The sequence below is a fragment of the Myodes glareolus genome, chromosome 5 (assembly GCF_982192425.1).
Source record: "Myodes glareolus chromosome 5, mMyoGla1.1, whole genome shotgun sequence".
NCBI lineage: Eukaryota > Metazoa > Chordata > Mammalia > Rodentia > Cricetidae > Myodes > Myodes glareolus.
In genome coordinates, this window is record NC_142030.1 from 84,886,898 (window position 1) to 84,910,630 (window position 23,733).

The following is a 23,733-nucleotide window of genomic DNA, read 5'->3' on the forward strand; positions in this document are numbered from 1 at the left end:
TAAAAAACAATGACATCTTGAATTTTGTATGCAAATGGATGGAAATAGAAAACGCTTTACTGAGTGAGGTAACCCAGACCCAAAAAGAGGAATATGGTATGTACTCACTCATAAGTGTATTCTAGCCATAGTTAAAGGTATTTGAGTGTATAATTCGTGATCCTAGAGAAGCTAAATAAGAAGGTGAACCTGAATAAAATCATATAGTTATCCTCCTAGATATTAGAAGTAGATAAGATTGTCAGGCAAACTTGGGTGCACGGGGGGTGAGGGGGTGGAAGGAAGGGGAGATGGTTAGGGAGAGGGGAGAGGGAGAGGATTGGGGATGTCTTGGGGGAATGGGAGGGGGGAGGGAGGAAGGATGGTTATGGGAGCAGGGAAGTTTATATCTCAACTAAGGGAGCCATTTTAGGGTTTACAAGAGACTTGATTCTGGAGGGGTTCCCAGGCCCAAGGAGAGGTCCCCAGATTGTTCCCTGGGCAGCAGAGGAGAGGGTGCTTGAACTGGCCTTGGCCCATAACCACACTGAGGAATATTTTGCATGTCACCACAGAACCTTCATATGGAGATGGATGGAGATAGAGACAGAGACACATATTGGAACACTGGACTTAACTCCCTAGGTCCAAATGAGAAGCAGAGGGAGGGAGATCGTGAGCAAGGAAAGCAGAACCAAAGGGAGCCTTCATCCGATGATGGATGGAGATAGAGATGGAGACCAACATTGGAGCACTGGACTGAGCCCCCAAGGTCCAAATGAAGAGCAAAAGGAAGGAGAACATGAAAAAGGAAGTCAGGACCGCGAAGGGTGCATTCACCAACTGATGCAAGGGGACTGATCTGATGAGAGCTCACCAAGGCCAGCTGGACTGTGACTGAACAAGCATGTGATCAAACCGGATTCTCTGAATGTGGCTGACATGGGGGCTGACTGAGAAGCCATTGACAATGGCACTGGGTCTTGTTTCGTCTGCATGGACTGGTTTTTTGGGATCCTGGTCTGTTTGAATGCTCACCTTCCTGGACCTGGAGGGACGGGGGAGGAACTTGGATTTCCCACAGGGCAGGAAACCCTGACTGTTCTTGGGAATGGTAAGAGAGGAGGAGAGGGAGTGAGAGGAGCGGGAGGAAGTGGAAATTATTTAAATAAATAAATAAGGAAAAAAAAAGACCCAGTTTCCCTGAACTAAAATATCTGAATTTTGATGTTAATCTTTGCTATTCTGAAATAGCAATTAGATCCCCTGAACAAAACGCAAGATATAGACTATAATTATAAACTGGATTACACTGTTCTAATCTCGGTCTGTTCAGCAGATCCACTTCTGTGGAAGTATAGCCTTCTTTAATGCATCGTGAGTTTATCAGCTTTTCCTGAGACATCTGAAACATTTTCCTTTCATTTTTGAGATCATAATATACTTACATCATTTCTCCTTCCCTTTCCTTCTTCCAAACCCTCCCATATGCTCCAAATAATTATACCATTTCTCCCTTCCCTTTCCTACCCTCAGACCCTCCCATAGGCCCCTCCTTGCCCTCTTTCAAATTCACAGCCTCTTTTTTCATTAGCTATTGTTGCATATATATGTGTGTATGAAGATACACATATCCTGTTCAATATGTCCAGTGTGACTCATATATGACCTCAGGGATGACCTTTGGCACTGGATACAATTGTGCTCATCCCCTGAGAAGACCATTCTCCCCTCTCAGCAGTCCTCAGCATTTCAACAGCATGCAGTACTTCCAGAGTGCTCCGCCTTCTGTTTACCACACAAAGAGAACTTCCTGATTCAGAAAAGGCTTCTTTCAGGACACAGAAATTTTTACTTGGATGCAGTTTCAGGGTGGTAGAAGTGTGTTGAATGACTGTGTTCTCTGTACAGTTCACTGTGTTGTACTGTGCTGTGCTGTGTTGTGCTGTGTTGTATTGTGCTGTGCTATGTTGTGTTGTACTGTGCTGTGTTGTGCTGTGTTGTGCTGTGCTGTGCTATGTTGTATTGTGCTATGTTGTGTTGTGCTGTGCTGTGCTGTGCTGTGCTGTGCTGTCCGGGCCCACTCTCACCTGTTTAAATAGCTGAAGGTTGACTGCAGTCTCCAGGAACTGTCTCATCACACTGGAGCGGTGCCTCACAAAGCTCTCCTCACAGAAGGTGATGGGCTCACCCTAGACAGAGGCAAAGATTGTTGGGACATCAATAAAAGGTCACAGAGCATTAGTCTTTTTAGCAGACACATTGAGGGTCACGGGGGGGATATGAGATACAAAATCAACAAACCAACCCTACACAGTGGCCCTGGCTAATATATATATTTCATGATCATTGGCTAGTTTTCAAATAATGGAAGTTTTTTAAAAATTGTCTTCTCCTAATGATTGCAAATGCAATTTGACTCAATATTCTGTGGTCAGTGCACTTGGTAATGGTCTTCATGCTAAGCGAACATCTGAGAAGAGTCTAATGGGTACTCTACAGAGGCCTCCTTCTCTCCATCTACCAGGACTTACACTCCACAGCCGAAGACTGCACTAGCTCCAGTTACTTCATAGGGCTACAGTCATCACTTGTTGGTTGATTTCTCCCGGTGCTGATCCCCCAACACTTCAGAAGGCTACTGGTCTACTTGAGATATATACAGATAAGTGGTGATACCTCATGGTCAAAATGAAAGTGGAGACTAATGACAATTTATTCACTAGAATAAGATTTGTGCAATCCTTATGCTGTAGTACAGAGTTAAAAGCAGGCTGGAATTCTGAAAAGCTATCAACTGTAATTCAATTGTTAAAGGGACTCAGAGCTCTTATTATAGGATTCTGGAAGTAAAATGCTCGAAACTGGCCCTGGCATAGATAAAAGGATGAGTTCTTTAACATCAAGCTTGAACTGAACGGCATGAAAAAAGGAACTTTGGTTGGGATCTTTCTGTAAAATTTTACTTGTGTGTTCTATGTGTGCACCTGTGAGGTGAGAGAGATGCTGGGCTGTCAGGGGTCTTCATCTATTGCTTTTCACCTTGTTTTGGAGACAGACTCTCTCACTGAACCTGGAGATCACTGATCTCCATGTGCCCCAAGTCTTCTACCCAAGCTATCATGATAGGTGGAGCACACCCAAATTTTGACGGAATGCTGAGGATCTGAACTCAGGTCCTTCTGCTTGTACAGAAAACCCTTTACCCTCAAGCCATCTTCAACCGTAATGTGCTTGCCTTGTCAGAGTTCATAAGTAATAGGAATAATCATGATAGTCTGGAATCTTCAAAATGATAAGCCAAAATACAAACATTTTGATTTTGACATTATTTTATGTGTATAGATGTACCTGCATGTATGTATGGCTACTATTGTGAATAGTGCCTGCTGAGAGCAACAGAATGCATTTAAGGCCCAGGAGTTGAAGGTGCAGGTGGCTGTAAGCCACCATGTGAGTATCTGGAACCAAACCCTGGTCCTCTGCAAGAGAAGAAGTGCGCTTAGTTGTTGAGCCATCTCAACAGCCCCTAAGATGCTTTCCTTCAGAGGCTGTCATCTGTCTGCGCATCACCACTGTGAGGAAGTCATCACCGAAAGAATTGGCTGCACTCCTGTCACTCTTCTGAGCACGGTAAGTCACATGTAGTTTACAAAGAGTTTCAATGTGATCATGTCTTCAGCTTTGGTGTGTACATAGAATTGAGTTGATTAACACCAGGAAACTTTTCACCAAACTGCGTTTTGATTAAATATGCCTAATTTAAACTACTCAGGGTCAAACTCCCCAAGTCCAAACCAGTACTAGCTGTTAAGTCAAGATGAGCCAAGCTGCCTTCTTGCTTCCTGCGGATCATTACTGTGATGGCTATGGAGGTTACAAAGACACACATACCATTCTCCACCCCTCAGCCCCTAGCCCCACTGCATGGTATCATCTTTGGCTATGTATTGATTTTTGAGGCCAGGCTGGACTGAGAAGCCTTTCTTGAGGAGAGATGAGAGGGAAGGATAGAAGAGGGCAGGGTAGGGAAGGGCAAGGGAGATGAGGCAAGAAATAAGAGCAAGTGCATGCTGCGCATAGGGACATTGAGAATATGACTTCACCTATCAAAGGATACAAACTCATTTGAAAAACTTTCATTTAGGAAGAGAGTGTCTGAAAATCAAATGCCTAAACACAAAATGCTCCTATAGGGCATCATGCCCAAAGTCACCTAGGAAATTGTTTGCCAGGTTCAGTCAGATGGGCACTCAGTGATCACTGTACCAACGGCTCATACGACCCCAGACATCTCTTATGCTGGTAGGAGAACTGGTGTCAGACACAAGGTGCCGAGTATAAAGACGGGAGAAATGTAAAAACTATGGAGGCTTGCACCACTCACTGCAGGACGACACTCAGTAAAGGCAGACAATTTGCAGCCTAGTAGAAGGTTTCTGTTCATCTGGACATAGAGATCCCATCCCCTTCATCCTTTTCTCATTTTCATGTCCTGTCAATGTGTGTGTAGCTTTACTCCCCACCTAGGTCCCTGTCACCTGGCACTGCCATAACAGGTTCCCAAAAGCAACAGGACCACCCTCCACCTTCCATTACCTTTTCTTTTTGGGGGGTTAGGGGTGGGGATGGGAGTGGGTTTCACAGCAGGGTTTCTCTGTAGCTCTGCAGCCTGTCCTGACACTCACTCTGTACACCAGACTGGCCTGGAACTCACACAGATCTGCCTGCCTCTGCCTTCTGTGTGCTGGGATTAAAGACGTGCACTGCTAACACCACCTGGCTTTTTTGTTTCATTTTATTTTCATAATTGATTTTGCTCAGGTATTTTGTTTAAGTGAAACAAAGCAGGCAGATGAATTATAAATACTAGATATATGTATTTATCTAGAGATAAGAGGTAAATTATCCACTTAAAAACTTCTCCTAGTAGCTCAGAGACCCTTGAAATGCATGAGAACTACATGGTGGGAACCACTAAGACTGGTTAGAAAGCATATTGCATATCTGTATTTGTTATTTCTCATAATGTTCAAGAGCTCCATAAATAAATTTTGAAAAACAGGCCAGGATGGTATAAAAATTCTCACTTTTTAAATATTCTACAGAGTAAGGGTTAAAGGTAGCCTAGCAATGGAATTATGTCAATGGCAGGCCTCTGTGTAACTTCTTATTAACCCAATGTTAATAATGTTTAACCCTTAAAATGTATATATCTGGAACAGAGATAGGAGCTTGACACCAAACCCAAGAACCTGAAGCCAACTCTTCAGGACTCACACAGTGGAAGGAAAGAAGCAATACCCTGAAGGTCCCTCTGACTCCTACATGTGTACTATGGCACATGCATGCCTAGACACACACACAAAACACAAATGTAAAAATACATTATAAGCTTAGTCATTTGGTCATGGAATGGTCTCATAAAAATTGTTTGTAAAACCTGTCAAACAGCTTTTAATGACTACTGCAGAGAGAAACAAATGCACTTCACTTGTGCCATTTTGGACCAGCTAAATTCTTAAATATAATTCAATAATCTTTTTAGGGAAGTAGAATAAATGGCAAGATGGACTAAGACATGTTAAATAGGCAAGCACATTTCAGAAACTGTTATAAACCAGGAAGAAAAAAATATTCAAATATGGCCAAGATTTAAAGTGCTCATTTTCTTTCCTTCCACATTCTATCTGCCATAACTAAGCTATTAATTATGTTCTCCTATCCCATGAGTTTCTTGGTGATTATAAGATCAGTTAAGTGATTGTAAGTGCTTGAATATAATTTATCAATTCACTCAAAAATAAATAACCCACTTCTAGAACTTTCAATAGGTGACAGGCCAAAGATCATGGGGAATACCAGCTACGAGTAATGATGAGAGCTAAAGCGGAAGCTGATGAACTGGAGCAAGAATACGCACTGAGGCGCTTTTTGCTGACTTTTAAACAGCAACCATGATACTTCCTTCACTTATAATATAAAGATGCTTCCTTTTCCTTGCTTCATTCAAAGGGGCCATAGAAAATCAGTTACAACACAGATTAAACGAATGCTTACAGGCTTGTATCTCAGAGCATCCCTATAGGATCCGAACAAAGCCGCCTGTGCCCTCAGAAAGGCCCGAGCCACTCCATCTCCTGTAGCCGTGGACTGCTTCTTCAGCTTATTTTTCAAGGCCGAGACCTGCATGGCAGAGAGGAACAGTTAAATTAACACCTCAGAAATTGGTACAGCAAGGTACGAACCCAATCAGCAGGCAAAGCGCAATGTCTGCAGGTCAGCCAAAATTCATCCTCCTCCCTGAGAGCTTATCTTTTTAGCTGCACCAAGCACCTGCTGCTCTGCTAATTGAAAGGAGAGCTGGAGAGGATAGTAATGTGCTAATGCAAATTGGTTTATGCTCTCTTTTTTCCCAAGGCCTCTTGACATAAATAAGCTTTAATTATTTACAGTAAACTGCTTGTGCGGCACTTTCCTGCAGATTTTTAGCAATTATAACGTGTGTCTACTTGTTTAGAGATAAAGCTGGTTCAGTTGCATTCGTTTCTGTTGGGCATTGTTATTTGTTAGGAGTCCTTCAAGATTATTTACAATTTTATTTTCTGTTTGGAAGCGTCATTTGCATAAGTAATTTTCTCTTTTTATCATTATCAGAAGGAAAGAAAGAAAAGATAAAGTCATACCGGCCCCATCACGAATGGGAACTTATATAACGTAAATGTTATTTATTGTCTCATTTCAATTTCACCACATTCTAAGAAAAACATTCATTTTATCGCTTATAAAAAAAAATTGGGACAAAAGATAGGAACAAGTTTGCTTTCATTGTGTGGCTACTCAGAGCAAAGCTGTGATACAAATGCAGGGTCCAGGATGTCCCGTTGCCATATGCTAGACGGCAGCTCCGGATCACTGCCACACCAACCAGCAAGCAGAACAAAATATTCATGTTCTGCAAACACAGAAATTTTATACGATAACATGAAAAGTTTGAAAAGCTGTTCAATTGCTACACTATTTCATGCCTAGTCTAATTTCGGGTGCTATGCATTTTAGAAGTGGAGTGTAAGAAGCTAGTGGACTCAGAGATGTAAATGACCTCATACTCAGGATGCTATCTTTTTATTCATTTCATTAACTACTTTCAATCAAAATAGAAAACCATAGTCCATACATTTTAAAACAGCAAATTTCATACACATTTTTTATTGATACATTTTAAATAGGAAGATGTGAGGTTACATTCTATTTTCTTATGGAAATAAAAATTAATTTATAGACAAGTTTTAACTAGACTGCTCCCTGAACACAACAATATTACCTATATAAACTAGTAGATAATAAAATAATGCCAATTATCCTTTAAATATGTGCAATGGGGAATATTTTTATTTCTTTGTTCAAGCAGTCCTGACTACTCTTGTAGATGATGATTGTAATTGAAGTGTGAACCTAATTAACAACTAAACTTTGAATAATGCTAATGAGAAATGAACACAGCATCAGAGGAAAGACCAGCTCTACAGGTGATAAACCTTCACAGTAGTGACATTTTCCAGTGTAAAGTCACAGTTACTGTGATCTCATCAAAGAAACAGACCCCCATTGGGTCCAATTATAACTATAGTTTTGAAAAATTATTGAGTTATGGTATTCATAATCTATGCAGAAAGGCCTTTGTGGTATAGGTCTTCTCCCCATAGCTGTGATCTTTTCAATTTATATCCAAGCTCCACAGATTCAGATAAAAGTTTAGAGCCTAATTCATTTGACCAAAAAGAACTAAACCAGATTCATTTCAGAGAAAGTTTTATTATTAAAATCTAAACTCAGTTTATGTAATACAAATATCCAAACAATAATGCAGTTCAAACACACTTCAGATTTAATGTCCTTTATTCCGATTTGAAACAGTACTTTTCTAGATTTAAAAAAAATAGAAAAAAATAACAAAATATATATTCTTACTGTTCTTCCAATAAAGATTATGATATAAGGTATATGCATCGAACGGTTAAGAACATTAGAAGAACTAAAAGAATGAGTTTTTTCCATCTTTTCTACAAAAAAATGAAACAAAAACTTTGCTTATTTACAAAAGTTATGCCTTGTATCTTTGCCAAATAAAGTTCTTCAAGTTGTACTTTCAAAGACAACAAATGGAACTGTCTGGACAGTCAGCACACGCTCACGGAATGGGGAGCGTTACAGACTCCCCAGCCTTCCCTTCACCATGCCCTGGACAGAGCAGCCTTTATCTGAGCTATTCCAGAGAATTAGTCCCAGCAATGAGCCCTTCCCGACCAAAGGAAGACAGCACCTTCACTTCTACAGATAGTCACATGGTGATCGTCTAGAAACTCTTTTAGTATTCAGAATACAAGAAAGAAAAGAGATAGCTCCTGTTCTGTAAGTATGCTTTCCAAAACGGCAGCCATTAGGGACACAAGCCAAAGAACGTCCCCATCCGAGTTCACACCTGCTCCAAGTATAAAGAAAGCCTCACATCTACAAGATTCCTTACACAAAGAAACTCATAACGAATTTTATGATGACTAGATTTTAAAGCACTGTTCTGAGCAGAGAAGATAAAACACATCATCACACCAATTTTGCCTATTCTTTGAATTTATGAATGAGGTTTCTAGGCAACTTGTGATGACCTATATGGATCTCAATGTGTTTCTCTAACCTTATATAAATGTATTAGACACAAAACTTCCTAGTAAGAAATGTGCTTTTTCTTTGCTTGTTTCTATATTATTTCATGTAGTTTCTTGGCTAGCTCTAGATTGACACAACTGTCACTAGATCTGATTTCCAGAAGCCAGAAGGGCAACTGAATTCAAGACTTCTAAGTGTGAATATGAGTGCTCAATAATAATCTATCAAAATGAAATTGCTTTTAAAAATCCATTTTAGGAATAAGTGTATTAAACTAATATAAACTGACTGTGTCAAACCTTGTTTTCACTGGCCTTTAGATCACTGCCGTAAATCGGCAATGGTTACCATTGCCCTTTGGTGCTAATTAGCTTTTAGCAGTTTTTAATCTATAATCTGATCGTGTCTCTTCTGCACCCTTTTCAGTACTTGCTCTTTGAAATAATATTTTCTACTTCTGTTCCAACCTTTGGTCATGGGTTGTTATCAGAAATCCTGTTACACTGAAAAAACGCAAATCACTTTTATCCTTAAGAAAGTGAGCTATACTGACCCTTCACTTGCTAAAGATTATGTCACAGCTTTTATCAAACTTTAATTTTAGATCATTTTCTGCCTCTAAATATATTTTCCATCTAGTTATATATACATAGGTCAAAAAATCATTAATGAAAAAAACTTTCAGAAATAGACACTTTCTCTCCTTGTACAAGGACAATTTGAGCATTCACACAGTCATTCACAGCATTAGAAGCAGGAAATTTTTAAATTTTATTTATATATCTGTTTGTTGTTTATTTTTCGAGACAGGATTTTGTTGTAACTTTGGAGCCTGTCCTGGAACTAGCTCTTGTATTCCAGGTTGGCTTCAAACTCACTTAGAACCACCTGCTTCTGCCTCCCAAGTGCTGAGATTAAAGGAGTGCACTATCACCGTCCTGCTTCAGTGACCGGGTTCTTATAGCAAGAACTTAAAAAGAGCAGAAGACCTGGTCTTATCAACTAGTGCACAAAATAGTGTGTGAATCCATGGCCAAGGAGCAGGCTGTTCACATTCTCCTCTTAGCAAAGAAGTGACTATGACTAAGAAAAATCCACAAATAAACAGAGCAAGTGGGCACAAGTCGAGTGCAAGAGTGTGTGTGTATGATAATGATGCTGATGGATACATCTGCAGGGTGTTTTGCAGAGAAACAGTATTTTTCTTCATTTCGACAGTATCATTGCAATAAAGAAAAATAACTACCTTACCTAGAATTTCTGATTTTATTTTTAGAATCATGGTAAACAGCAAGAATAAAAGTGTTCTGCTACAACAGTGATCAGCATGACATGGAGGCCCTAAAAAAGCAACAGTGACCAGCTCAACATGTTGACCCTAAGGGAACAACGGTGATCAGCAAGGCATGGTACCTTAAGGGAGCATAAATGCCATGCATACTATGGCTAACTACCAGGGATAGTTAAGTTACAGATAGTATAACCCACACCTCACTAAAACAGCAGAACACCTAACTACATTCTAACTACTAGTTATAAGTGTTATTCTCACCTATCAACAAGGAAACCATTACAGAAAACCACATTTCATCAAAATACAGAATTGTGGGGCCCATTCCCAACTGACACATCTACTAGACAACTCTTGCACCTAAGGCTCAGGAATCACTCCATAAGAGAGGACAGAGCGATTGTAAGAGCCAAAGGAACAGGGAGTTTCCTGTAAGATTCAGACTCCTACAAATATTAGAAGCTACAGCAATAAAGTCTTGTCAACATGAATGCGTAAACAGAAGTCGAGTAAGAATAATACCAATAGGCATGCTAACATGGACAGAGGAAATCCCAAGCCCTCGACCCTAGACAAAGAACTCTAGGTGATTAAGTAATGCTAAGTGGGAAGAACATCATTAATTATCCAATAGCAAGTAGTCACCTAGGAAACACACAAGTAACACTATATGGACTGAGAAGGTTATATTTACATATACAGAAGTACATACACACACGTATATAAATGGAACCATAATTTTAAAAAGAGGCATACTTAGACACACTAAGCAGGCCACCGTTATAGGACATGATGAATTTAGCTGTGCAATGAAAGCCTTATCTAAGTTTTCGTGCTGATAAAAATGGTATGTAAGCTTGATCAAAGTCATGTCCACTTCAGCTGTGTCAGCCCACATATCTTGTTAATGTTAGTCCCAACTTTTGAATAATACATGAATAACCTAGTTATTTCCCTTGTGACTTGGTGTAAGAGCAGGCAAATGGAATATGAACTGGGTTGTGTGTACCTTACCTGGATTTCTCCTTTCTTAGGAAGTAGAGAACAAATAATGAACAGGTACCTTAACCCTGGAATTGATGCCATGCCTTAAAGATGGAAGTTCCCTAAAGTTCTCGACCGTTTTCTTTTGAGTTATTATACAATAAATATTTTTTAACATTTTGTAAGTATTTTTTCTTAATTTTGGATACTTAATTACAATATTATGCCCTTTCCTCCCCTCCCTTCACATGCTCTCCCAAATACTTTTCCTTGCTCTTTTTAACCCATGGCCTCCTTTTTTATTAATAGTTGGTATATGCATACATGTTTATGTGCATATATAATGTACGTAATAATATATGGAATGTATATACACATTCCAATTAATAACCTGCTCAGTCTATACAATATTTCTTATATCTGTACTTTCAGATATGGCCATTTGGTAATGAATAAAACAAATAAAAAGTTTGGATCAAAACTGCTGAATTTTTGTTGTGGTATTTTAAGCTGTGCCCTAATTGATTTATCACTTAAAGTAGAAACAAGAAGTATACAAAAGAATGTATGAGTCATATAAAATGAAAACAAAGAATAAACCCTGGCTTCTATAGTTGCTTATGCTGGTGAACCTGAATTTCAGCACTCAATTGAGCTAACATATTATAAGGTTCCTGCCAGGCCAAAAGGGAACAGTCATATTAATCCAGAGAAGAACATTGAGCTCTTAAAACTCTGCATTACTATAAAAAGGCAATTTCTGGGGGACTACAGAGGTCAACACTTTACTTTTCCTGCATCTAAGCCTAGAACAGGCCTATCTCCCCGACTCAATGAACTAGGGCTGTCATGTCAATCTCTTCAAATGCAACTGTTCCTTTTCTTTATAACATCTGTTGACATCTATAATAATACCAGACCAGATGAACCAGTCAAATAATGTGTGCCTTTAAACTGAAATATGTGTTTTCTTATTTGCCATTATATTATCAGCTCTCAGTATGATATGGGTACACAGTATGTGCTTGATAAATACATGCTGAACCAATGAATGCCTCAAAGAGCAAAACCACCTGTTCCGGACATGATTTCCCTTAACTCTAGGCTGCTCAAGCAGGGCATCTGCAATGGGCGTCAGGATCATAATTCACTTCAAAGTTCACGAGTCCTTCTGACACAAGCAAAGTTTAGAACAGTTCTGAGGACAAGGCACTCAGTATTGCATACCACACCACTGTCTTGAGTATGGGAGCGGCAAGGCTTTCCAGGAGTAGAATAAACGGTAGACAACATTAAAAGATGAAAAGGAAAACGCACCATTTCATGCCACTCCTAATTAGCAGATCAGGAAACAGAAAAGTATGCTGCTAATACAGCACATGGGGAGAGTGCAAGAGAGAGAGGCGGCATCTCTGAAAAATGGAAGGCTGGAGGAAGCCCATGGAACTCATGAGCTCTTACAGACAGTAAAACGGAGCAATAAATTAACTTTATTAAGGACAAAATAGATATAAAGAGGAGAGTCCCAAAAGCTTGGGCTAGCTCTTATTCAAGTGAGAGAAAAGTAGAGTTTTGAGATATTCTCAAGCACATCTAAATTTGGGGTGTATTTCCTTTTCCCTTTTTTCATATCTAACTCTTGTATACTGAAAATATACCATAAGAGAAAGTAGGGAAACAGTAAAATAGCAAACCAAAAATTTACTTTAGAAATGATCATATCTATGAAAATAGTCATTTAAAATGACAATGAGTTTTCACAGAAATTAGAATACCATCGCAGCGAGGGCTTTTCCAGTGAGGTGGGAAATGAAATGTTACATTGTAGGAAAAAAGTACAGAATATTTTGGGTTTCTTTTGTTTTTCCATGATGAGAATCAAATAAAAGTATCCTTGCATAATATTCTGGATGATAACTACACAGAGATTTGTAAAAGCAAACTTCTGCGTCAAGATATTAAGACGGCGTAACTGTTCCTCTGCACTCACTCATCCAGTGCATACCACTCTCAAAGCACATTACAGAGCCTGGCGAGGCAGAGGTGTGGAGAATGGATGCCAGAATGAGGATGGGCATCATAGCCGTCTGCAAGGACAAACTGAAAGCAGATTCGGTTCCTCAAGTCTGCTCTATACGTTAAAGGTTCTCCATGCTGTGCTGTGGTGTGAAGAGTGACAGCACGGCCCATCCACACCATCAGGACCACAGCAGAGCTGGACACGCCTGGAATAGAAACCATAGTCTCCAGGCACTACCTTCCTATAACACACACTCTGACATTTAACTCGCTAAAGCCTTCACGTTAAATTAGAGAATCGAGTCAGTTAATTAAACATTTATTGATAAAATCCATGGCCACAAGAAATTAGTTTATATACTTTATAATTTTAAAATCCTCTAAAATAGTCAATTCTTTTCTAAACTGATTTCCAAATACATAAACTCTCTTACGTGTAGCTACTTAAAAATTTAATTTCAAGTTTTTGTTTTGGAAGTTTTCTCTATTTCCTTAGGTTCCTTGTGAGTTTGGTGACTATCCCCTTTATATAACAATTAAATCATTAGCATATTCCTTCAAAGGATATTTCAAAATGTCAGTGTAACAAGTGTAAGGGTTTACAAAAGACCATTTATAAAAAGTGTTTCCTAATACTTTAGAATTTACAAGATTTTATACCAAAACCTAGCTATTCTATCACAGTGTGGCCCTAAGCAGTCATGGAAAGGTCCACAGGAGATGTTTGACAACTGTACTTAACTATACTGATTATAACACAGAATAACATGTAAAGGTGGTAGGCACTTTCACTAACTTTAATCATACAAAACAATTATTTTCTAACAGGAGTATTTGCAAGATAAAAATATCTTTAAAAACTGAAAGATTTTAAATCAAATATAACATGTTGCTATTCCTCTAATAAGACAAGAACAGCAAGCTGCTTGAGAATGAAACTGTAGATATGTCTACCCATTACTCATAAATGTGTATCCCACTTCCTGTGAGGAACTATGGTCTTCTCTTTGGGGCATAAAAACAAAGATCAGCCTTATCCACTAAAGCTCTAGCTATCAACAGTATACTTCCTGTGCCTCCGTTTGTCTACCAAAATAAGAACAAGTTCTTTAATAAGAATTATCAAAAGATGGTTTTGCAAACACCACTTGCCTGTTGTAATGAATATTCTAATACAAGGAGCTTTATCAGATGTCAGTCAACTCTCAGCAAGTTTCTTCTGTAAGACTTGGTTTATAACTGCTTCTCTTAACATTCTTATGAGAGCATACTTCCGAAATCATACTATAATTCTAATTATTAGCCTAATTTTCCAGCAAGTAAATAGGTTACCTTCTTACTTTATGAATAGTAACATTTCCCAAATTATTGTAAAGTATTAATAATGACAAAAATCAAAATGAGTGGTAAAAGTAAGAAATACAAAGTTTTAAGTTGCTACATAATTAAACTAAATCTGTCTATAAATATATGGAATGAGGGATTTCAATAGCTCATTTTCTGAAAATAAATGAAATCATCTGAAATTTACCATTATATATAATTTAACTTTCCTTCCCGTTCTCATAAACACACAACCAGAACAGTAACTTTGATTGATGATTACTTGGCCCTAAAGTTTACTCTTTTATTTCAAAGTATTCCAACTACATATGTTTGAAAATATCTACATGGCATATTACTAAAACAAAATCACAATACTTCCACACACAAGCTGCAAAAGAGTTTCAATGTGTCAGTGTCTTACAAAAGTTTTTCTATGAAATAATACCCTTAAAATCATTCCCAATAAAACATCTAGATTTTGTTTTGTTTTGATGATCCAAATCTACAGTGAAATGATGAAATCAAAAGCCAAGTGTTTCTGTCAGAAAACAGGAAGAAAGGTGTTTTTTTTTTCCCTCCCAAAAGGAAAACAAAGGATTCCTGAAGCATGCCCTGATTTATTTTTCCAATTTTAAATACCTTAAGAGCAGCGGAAGTGCTACTGGCGTGGTAGTATTTCTAACAGTCAATAAATCTAAAATATTATGTGTGAATATTGGAATGAAGCCATTAAGAAGATTACAGCATGCAACGCACCAGAGGGTCCACAGGAAAAAAGAGCTAGTAATTCAGGACAACTGTGACCACTGACCTCTGGGCGGCCGCGGCCACTGGGCAATGTGACACAGTAATAGAGTGCACATGCACACAGTCACCCAGCCCGTGAGCATAATTTAAATGTTATGGGGGATGCTTTCAAAAGAGCCTCCTTTTAAATCTCAGTTAACTTACTAACTAATCAAACAATGCCAATAGTAATACCTTTCAAGCTTCAAAAATATGTATTAATGTAAATCACACATAAAAATTCAGTTATCATTCAGGATTTTATCAAATCTTATTTAAAACATTTGCCATTTTAAACTATGTAGTGCTCTAAAAAGCAGCCTTGAAAAACTGATGAAAATGAGAACTTTATTAGAGATGAGATGAACAATTGTCTAAAATATTTTAGAAAATCACCACGACTTGAAAAGACCTCTTATTTTCAACACACAGCCCTTGCTCTATCTCAGATCTTTGACTCGCCGAGTCTTCAGCTGTCGGCAGCACCTTTGCAATCCCCTGCACTAGCTGCCAATGCTCCTTTCCCTACATGCACACAATGGCAGTTAGTTTAATGTAGTGCTAAAAAAGAGCACGCTGATTCTTCTGTGCCCTTCTCTATGTGTATCCATACATATGTGAACGTCGCTTAGCATTCCTATACATTTAAATCAATATCTTAATTACAAAAGAAAAAAAAAACTACAAGCAAAGTATTTCTCAGTTAAAAGTGATTCCCACTATGTTGAGACTTCAAAGGCTCAATCCAGGAGCTTGGTGCAACTAATCAGATTTTAATATCATGTAGAGAAAAGCGGAGTTCCTCTCACTCTTTTAGTAAACATAACAGTAGGAAATGTGTATGCCATAATTAAAATGTTTGGAAAAGCTGGAATTCTATTTTCGTAAGGATTTCTCCACCCATTGAAAACTACTGGGATGGATTTCTAAATACATAGTATATCCTTAATAGCAGTCCAGTCTCTGCAGAATTCATGACAAAGCCCCTGGCTGCATTAAGCTGAGAGAAAAACAGTGTCTGCTGGTATGAGTTTGGATGGTTTACACACGATTTCATTGCAGAAAATACACAGCTCAGTCTAATGAGCTTAAAGGTCAGGGACTGATCTGGTTATTGATAAGCATAAGCATTCTGGCTTTGATATTAAATTCCCATTTTCCTATCATTATCCATAGGAACAATCTAGGCTAGTACTGATGTATTATTTAAAGTTGAGAGTTTTAAATTCACCTTCTAAAACTCCTTAATAATGAAGAAAATAGAGAAAAATATATTGCAAAGTTTATTTTCAATTCTCAAATTTTAATAATGTTGAGAAGAATGAACACTTTGAGGGTTTCTTTTAAAGAAGGGAGCTATTTTAAACTTATAACTATGTTATAAAGACATATAAATAGTCATCAAACATGTACAGAAATAGCGCAAGTTTGCAATTTTGCTCTTTATTAGAGAACACAAAAGTCAACAACGGCAATTTTACATAATTATTTAATATGAAATACAGAATATATCCCATTAACACACACACACACACACACACACACACACACACACACACACACACACACCATCCACAAGATCAAAGACCCGAAGAGAATTGGCACTTAATTTATCAGCTTTACAGACAAAAGACAGTTTTCATCGTTTCAAAAGGATCAGATGTCTTTTATGACAAACTGGGTTTGCAGTTTAATTTACAAATAGAATTAGAAGTAAGCATTCTTTGCTCTGCCAAAGAAGATGACAAACTGTAGGTTTTCATTCTCGTGGCCCTCAGCAGGACAGGAAAGATTAAAATAAAACTGAAATAATTTAGAGAAAACAAATAAATGTTTCAGAAAGTTGAGAGAGATCAAAGTCAGAATTTTCTGACCCCAACTGTACAAGCATTTCTTATTATATTGACCAGTGCCATCAGATCATTAATTAAAAGGAAAAGCGCTGGCAGGTGGCAGGGAAGCAAAAGCCGATAATTGGACCCTTCTTCTTCTTGCCTTCAAAAACTCTCTCGTTCTTTTGCAAGACATGCCACCAGGCAGACAGAATGCCTACTTTGTAATACAATGATTAAGACGAGATGAAGGGATTCAATGTTAAAGAAACTGTGTAATGAATGCATCTAGCTTTTTAATTATGATCCTGTTTTTACAATAAGGAATATGGCATTCTATTTAAAATCTCCACTGCCAAAAGGTAAAATTTTAAAAATAGAATCTACATTGATTCTTCTTAAAACCCTTGTACAGACCAACTTTAAAGGTTCAGATCCAAAGTGGAAAACAGTAACTTGAGGGTCCACCAACAAACATTCTTGCTCACCACAGATATCCCTTGGACTTACCACATCACTGGGTAGGTTGCTCAAGTCATTAAATGGTGATTCTAAAGTGTTTGTATCAACATTTAACACAACCACATCTTCCAATGATTTATTTTTCACTCTCTGTTTAAAAAACACAATTATGAAAAGATCTCATTATATTTTTTGTACAAATTTATGATGAGTTTGGAAACAAAAAATTATCTTAGTGCATTAACCTTGGAAAAATTAAAGAGAGAAATTCAATATTATAAAATAATATAAATAACTTTGCTTTCTGAGAAAGGAAATTTAACTATAATTCATCCAAAATTATTTTATTATTATGCTTGAAGTAAAAAATTTCCTCATCTAATATTAATTAACATGTCTGCCAAACATTTAGCACAACATTTATAAAATAAGCAGAGGTACTTAAAAATATAAAAGCTGTAGCTTTTATCATTTGAATATCAATCTTATAATATGGAAAATTGTTTCCAGGGTCAAACCCATATTAGCATAAATACATTGAAGAGAGAGATAAACTAATAACAATGACTATAGTACTGAACTATATTTTATGTAAATAAATGTTCCTATTTGGCCATGCCAATATGCAGGAGTGGAAGTGAAACAAGTAGATGATGCAGAGACTGCTAATATGTGAATTCGTATGTAAAGGGCAACATTTATAATGCCAGCATTGGGAGGCAGAGGCCATCCTGCTCTCGATACTGAGTTCCAAGACAGGCAGCGCTACAAAGAGAAACCCTGCCTCTGAAAAAAATCCAAAAACAACAAAACAACAAAAAAGAACAAAATTTAACAGTTCATCAGATTGACTTATCTTTCCATGTTGTTGGAAATTTAGTAAAATGGTATCTTAATAGTTTTACAAATAGGTAAGTTATAAAAATGGTATCAAAATTGTCATAGCTGAGAGAATAGTTTATTTTCTGTTTCACATACCTACTTAAAACACCAAGCTCTACTGTGGCAACATTCCCCAGGGTAATGATGTACTCAAGCAATAAAATCCAGCCATGAAATCCAGAATTCCCCGTTCGGACAGCTCAACTGGCAGAACCGGAAGGTGGTAATTTCGGTTCAGCACTTTTAGTTAAGTGCATCAGTATAGTTCTGAAAGGGGGGAGGTCTCTCTAAGTATCTTTGGCTGTCTAGGAATATTATTTAGGCCAGGCCAATCTTGAACTCACAGAGATCCTCCTGTCTCTGCCTCCCAAATGTTGTGATTAAAGACAAGCTCCACTGGCTAAATGTTTCAATTTTAAAAAAGTTTAACCAATTATTTTCTTACAAGTTGATTTGATTAAAGTGCCCCTGATCCATTTTGGATTTCAAATCTTTTGAGTATTCAGATAAATGTTAAATTTCCTACAGAAATGGTGACTGAAGATGAGGAATTTCTATGGGTTTAAAAATCCAAAACATAGGCTATATATTTTCAAGTGATACTGAACCTAAAACCCTTCTTGTAAAAAAGATTATAATGAGTAAAAATTCAGAATTAAAATATGGCTACCTCTAAGTTATCAAGAAATCATTCTGGTGATATAAATGACATTCTAAAGAGATGTCTAAAATTAAGGTCATTTTCTTACTTTTTCATGCACATGTTTAAAAGGTCTAAATGCATAACTCTATCATCATGCATATTATCTATAATTTTAATAACAATTTATAAGCAAAACATATAATGCCATTTGCTTAGAAAAAGTATGTATATGATGAGCATTTAACTTTCTGTGATGTTCTCATGCTGGAAAAATTGATATAATTCAGAAGACTAAAGCTTGTTTTTTCTGATGGAAACGATTTGTTCAAATACTTTCAGATAAGGACTATTTGCCACCAAGATATTTTTGATGACATTAGAACAAAAGACTGAATAATGGTATTAAAACGATATGTAGACCTTTTGAATCGCTTTTCATTTAAGGCAGATAATGACTGAATATGAAATTTTGTTCAAGGGACCACTCAATAAAAGTTAAAAGATTTTGTTAATTATCAGTAAATAAACTGAAACTGAAATAAAATAAATCTGTATAAGCAAAAGGGGGGAGTAGGTTACAACTTAACTATCTGAAAATACTGATATTAGCACTCTATTTCTTCTGTCTAAATCAAGTGTCAGCTGTGTCTTCCTGACCGAGGCATGCAAGTCAGAAATAGAATTCTTTCTCAATCTTTTATTTTTAGATCTCATATGTTTATGGGGTAAAATTTAAAAGAAAACATGAAAATAAAAATGTTTTTACAGAAAACAAGAACGTAATACTGGACACACGGTGCTGAGTGTGGAAGTGTCTCACCCTTGTACACACTGTACATACAGTATGCACACTAATGGATTGGAATGGCTCAGGGCAGCAAGCAGAGAACCTTACGAAAGGGGAACAACACTGCAAATTAGTCTTGTATGGATGAAAACAAACAAGTCCACCCTTGTGTCTGCAGCTTCCAAGTTCAGTTACAGATCAGCCAGCACTAACTTCACCCTGAAGACTGGGAAAATAAAACTAGTTTTCCTTATTTCAGAAATAAATTTTTACTTTGAAAAGACAGGTTTTCATCATTCTTTACTCACAATTATGTAAAAAGAAGTGAAAGAAAACTTCAAAGAACATTAATTTCATGCTTTAGAACTTGGAGGATTTTATATAATTAATAATATTAGCAGAGACTGTAATGACCAAAAAGAAAACAGGACTTCTTTATTTTTCTCCAAAAATAGCTGCAATTGCTAGACAAGGGCAAAAAGTTACTCAGCGCTGTCTCATATATTAACTATAGAAAGATCTAAATTCCCTTTGAAATATATCTTAAAAATAAAATGGAAAAGATAAAAATTTTAATTTGAAACTGTTAGACAGTGACATAATGAAGAATGAATTATCATCTGAGGTCAGATGAGATCAGGCGCCTTCAGGGTAGTATGGCCGTAGACCATTGAATTATAAATTTTCTAAGAATTATTTTAAATTTAAAATTTCCTTTTAAGTGGTTAATAAGTATGTGATAAATTAAATGATATAGCTAATGTACTTTCTCAATCATCATAATTTGAAAAAACCTAATTTATTCATTTTAAAGATTGTAGAAACATTCTACACAACCAAAATAAATGTAAAACTACTAGGTACTCTGTCCAATTTTAAATTATTTTCATCTCTATAAGTAAATACATTATAAAATTCTGTGTGATATTAATGCATTTAATATGGAAGTCATGAAAATCAAAGTTTGTTACTTTTAAGAAAAAATACAAACAAATAATTTCATGAAAGTCAACCTGAGAAACTCAGGTTCTCTACTTCCTGATCTAATCACAGGGTAAATACCGGTATGCTCGCGCCTCATTTCATACACTGTGTCCTTGGCTTATAATAGTTTCTTAAAATTCATAAGATAGAAGGAGTCACCAATTTATCCCAGAGACTTCAATATTAAAAACCTTTTAAACGTACTAAAATGCATTAAAATCTTTACTTCAGTAATAATGGAACAAGAGTTATTGCTATTGCCCTAGAATTTTGCAAAAAAGGGGGGAGCCCCAAACTTGAGAACAGGTAGAATTCTATAATCAAAGCTCTCTCAGGGATAGGGCTCTATCTTAGTAAGAATCTTCTCTAACCATAGGAAAGATTAGTGTTGGCAACTAGCAGGAAAATCATGCCCAGTTCATCAGTGTGTTCATTTGCAACAGTACTGCACTGTTCACATTACTCTGTACAATCAGCAAAAGATAAATGTGTTTGCTTGAAACGGACATCAGCAAGCATACCACCACTCAGTTGGCTCGACTATCACGTTTTAGCCTTTTGGTAACTTATACGTCGTCATTTTTTTCCTTTTTTTTTCTCTCCTTCCTTCCTTCCTTCCTTCCTTCCTTCCTTCCTTCCTTCCTTCCTTCCTTCCTTCCTTCCTTCCTTTTGGTTTTTATTTGTTTTGGTTTTGAATTTAGTTTTTTGAGACAGGGTTTCTCTTTGTAGCCCTAGCTTTCCTGAAACTTGTTTTGTAGACCTGGCTGGCCTCCAACTCACTGAGATCAACCTACCTCTGTCTCCTGAGTGCTGAGATAAAAGGTATACACCACCGCACACACATGCCAATCATACATGACATGCTTTCTGAAAAGCTTATTGACTGCAACCCAAGTGTTTAAAGTTTAAGAAGTTTCAGTTTATGGATAAATGAAGCAATAAAACTCATTTTGAAATGAGATAACAGTATAAAACAACAACAACAACAAAAAAAACTACTAAATTCATCTCCGACAGCAGGATGGAAACTTTGAACTGAGAAAGTCTACACCTGATCTTCTCTTTAGTTCTACTGGGCACGGAAGTCCCTGCTGCCTAGCACTGTGGGACTCCTTTCTTAGTCTCTTACAGACTAGCACCACAGAAATGAGCCACCACACTCTGGTCAATAAGTTTATCACTAGTATGTTAAACTCACATTTTGCAAATCAGCTGACAAACTGGATATAATGAAGTAGTGTAAAAGAAAACTGACTTGGTGACTCATAAGCACACAAAGTTTAATTACAAAATATTGTACTAAATGTGAAATACAAAAAAATCTCAAGTTGCAAAAAATCAGTGGTTCATTGGGGAACAATTTTAATACTGAAAACTGACCACATGACTTGAAATACAACCATTTCCACAGGTTTCATGCCACCACATGACAAACAAGTAGACTGCACAAAGTGAAGGGATTTCATTGGCACCTTCTGAAGATGACCCCCTGAATACATCCATTATCTCAGCATTAGTCAAGTAAGCTTTAAATAAAACTTTTATCTATTATTTCTAAAAAATTAGTTTCATAACTATCTTACTGAGAAAGATACTCACCTCTATGAGACTGGAGTGTATTCCAATCAGGTATGGCATTGGGGCACTAAATTAAAAATATATATGTATGTATAGATTCACATTGTTCATTAAAACTGAAACAACACAAAAGCAATTCAAATGCTTAAAAACTAACTTCAAGTGCTCAGCTCCATCATTAGATGTTACAGATACTCAAAACCAGTCAATACATAAAAGTTATATTTCATCTTCTAGACCATTATTATTTAATGTTTCTTTATATAAAAATCTTAAAATCATTTATTATTAAATCAAAAGTTCTATACCTAAATAAGATGTTTTATTTAAGAAGATTATCAAGGTGTTGGTCATACTGAATCATTTCCATGTAACTGATAGCAAATGTATTCTAAAAATTCACCAAATGAATTTACATTTCTTTTATACATACTCCTGTTCAATTTGACTATCTGTTATTTTAATGAATCGTCATGGTTTCGTACCTAACGAGTCACTCACTGATTACTGTGTCAGTCTATCCTGTTGTCACTATTCTAGAACCAGTGACGTAGACATAGCAGGTCCCCTCTGTGCTCCTGTCCTCGTGCACCTGCAGGTTCATTTCACTTTCATTCTTACTAGGACAATAATTTTTTTTTTCAAGGCAGGGTTTTTCTGAGTATCCTTGGCTGTTCTAGAACTCAATTTGTAGACCAGGCTGGCCTCAAACTCACAGAAATCTGTCTGCCTCTGCCTCTGCCTACTAAGTACTGGGATTAAAGATGTGACCACCTTTGTCACTAATATAAGAACTTTAATAAAAAAAATTTCAAATCTAAGAATAGGTTTGAATTAAGTATTTAAGGCCACTATTTTTGGAGCATATCAGATCCAGGCTCTTGGACAGAAACTTAAATATGGTAATAAACAATGAATTGGGATATATTTCCTCCTGGACCTTATGCTCCAGCAGAAAATAAAGATACTGAATCATTTTAGTATATAACATAAGAATTAGGAAAGTGTTAGAAATAGTTGTTAGTAAATACAGAAAGAAAAGTATTCATCTTGAAATCTGAAACAAAATAATCAACAGAAAAATATGAGGAGAGACAGACGTCTATGAAAATGATAAACAATATGAAAACACATAACTATTTTTAGAAACACATTTTAGGGGATCCTTCCATAGCTACCTCTTACATTTAACACCAACCTTTCCTGCTAAATCACATCCTGTGTCTCAAAGGTGTACGTAATGCTCTGAACAGTACTGTCATTAAACAGAACTGCTCAGGCTCCCGGACATGAACTTCACTGCAGAGAAGCAGTGATAGACAATACTAATAGATACCCTGACTGGTCCAGAGGTCTCAAAGCATTTCAGAAAGTTCCAAGTACTGTTAGTTAAGGATGACTTAAAATAGTCTATATATCCAGAATCCCAGAAACCACGAGTCATGTTGTTTCTCATTACTGTGTACATGCAGTATTTCATTCCTGTGTTAATTCTCACTCCTAGTTGTCTTTG

General features: G+C 36.8%; 1 protein-coding gene across 4 annotated transcripts in view; it reads right to left on the minus strand.

The window, feature by feature from the left end:
- The window catches only part of Dennd1b (DENN domain containing 1B), a 216,468-nt gene that overhangs the window by 62,355 nt on the left and 130,380 nt on the right, over positions 1–23,733 (minus strand). For all 4 annotated transcript variants that reach the window (XM_085688160.2, XM_085688162.2, XM_085688163.2 and 1 more), the window contains 4 exons: positions 22,242–22,287; positions 17,395–17,496; positions 6,040–6,165; positions 2,070–2,171 (listed from right to left, as the gene is read on the minus strand). In XM_085688160.2, the coding sequence (XP_085544286.2) occupies positions 2,070–2,171; positions 6,040–6,165; positions 17,395–17,496; positions 22,242–22,287 (376 nt within the window). The remainder of the gene's footprint in view (positions 1–2,069; positions 2,172–6,039; positions 6,166–17,394; positions 17,497–22,241; positions 22,288–23,733) is intronic.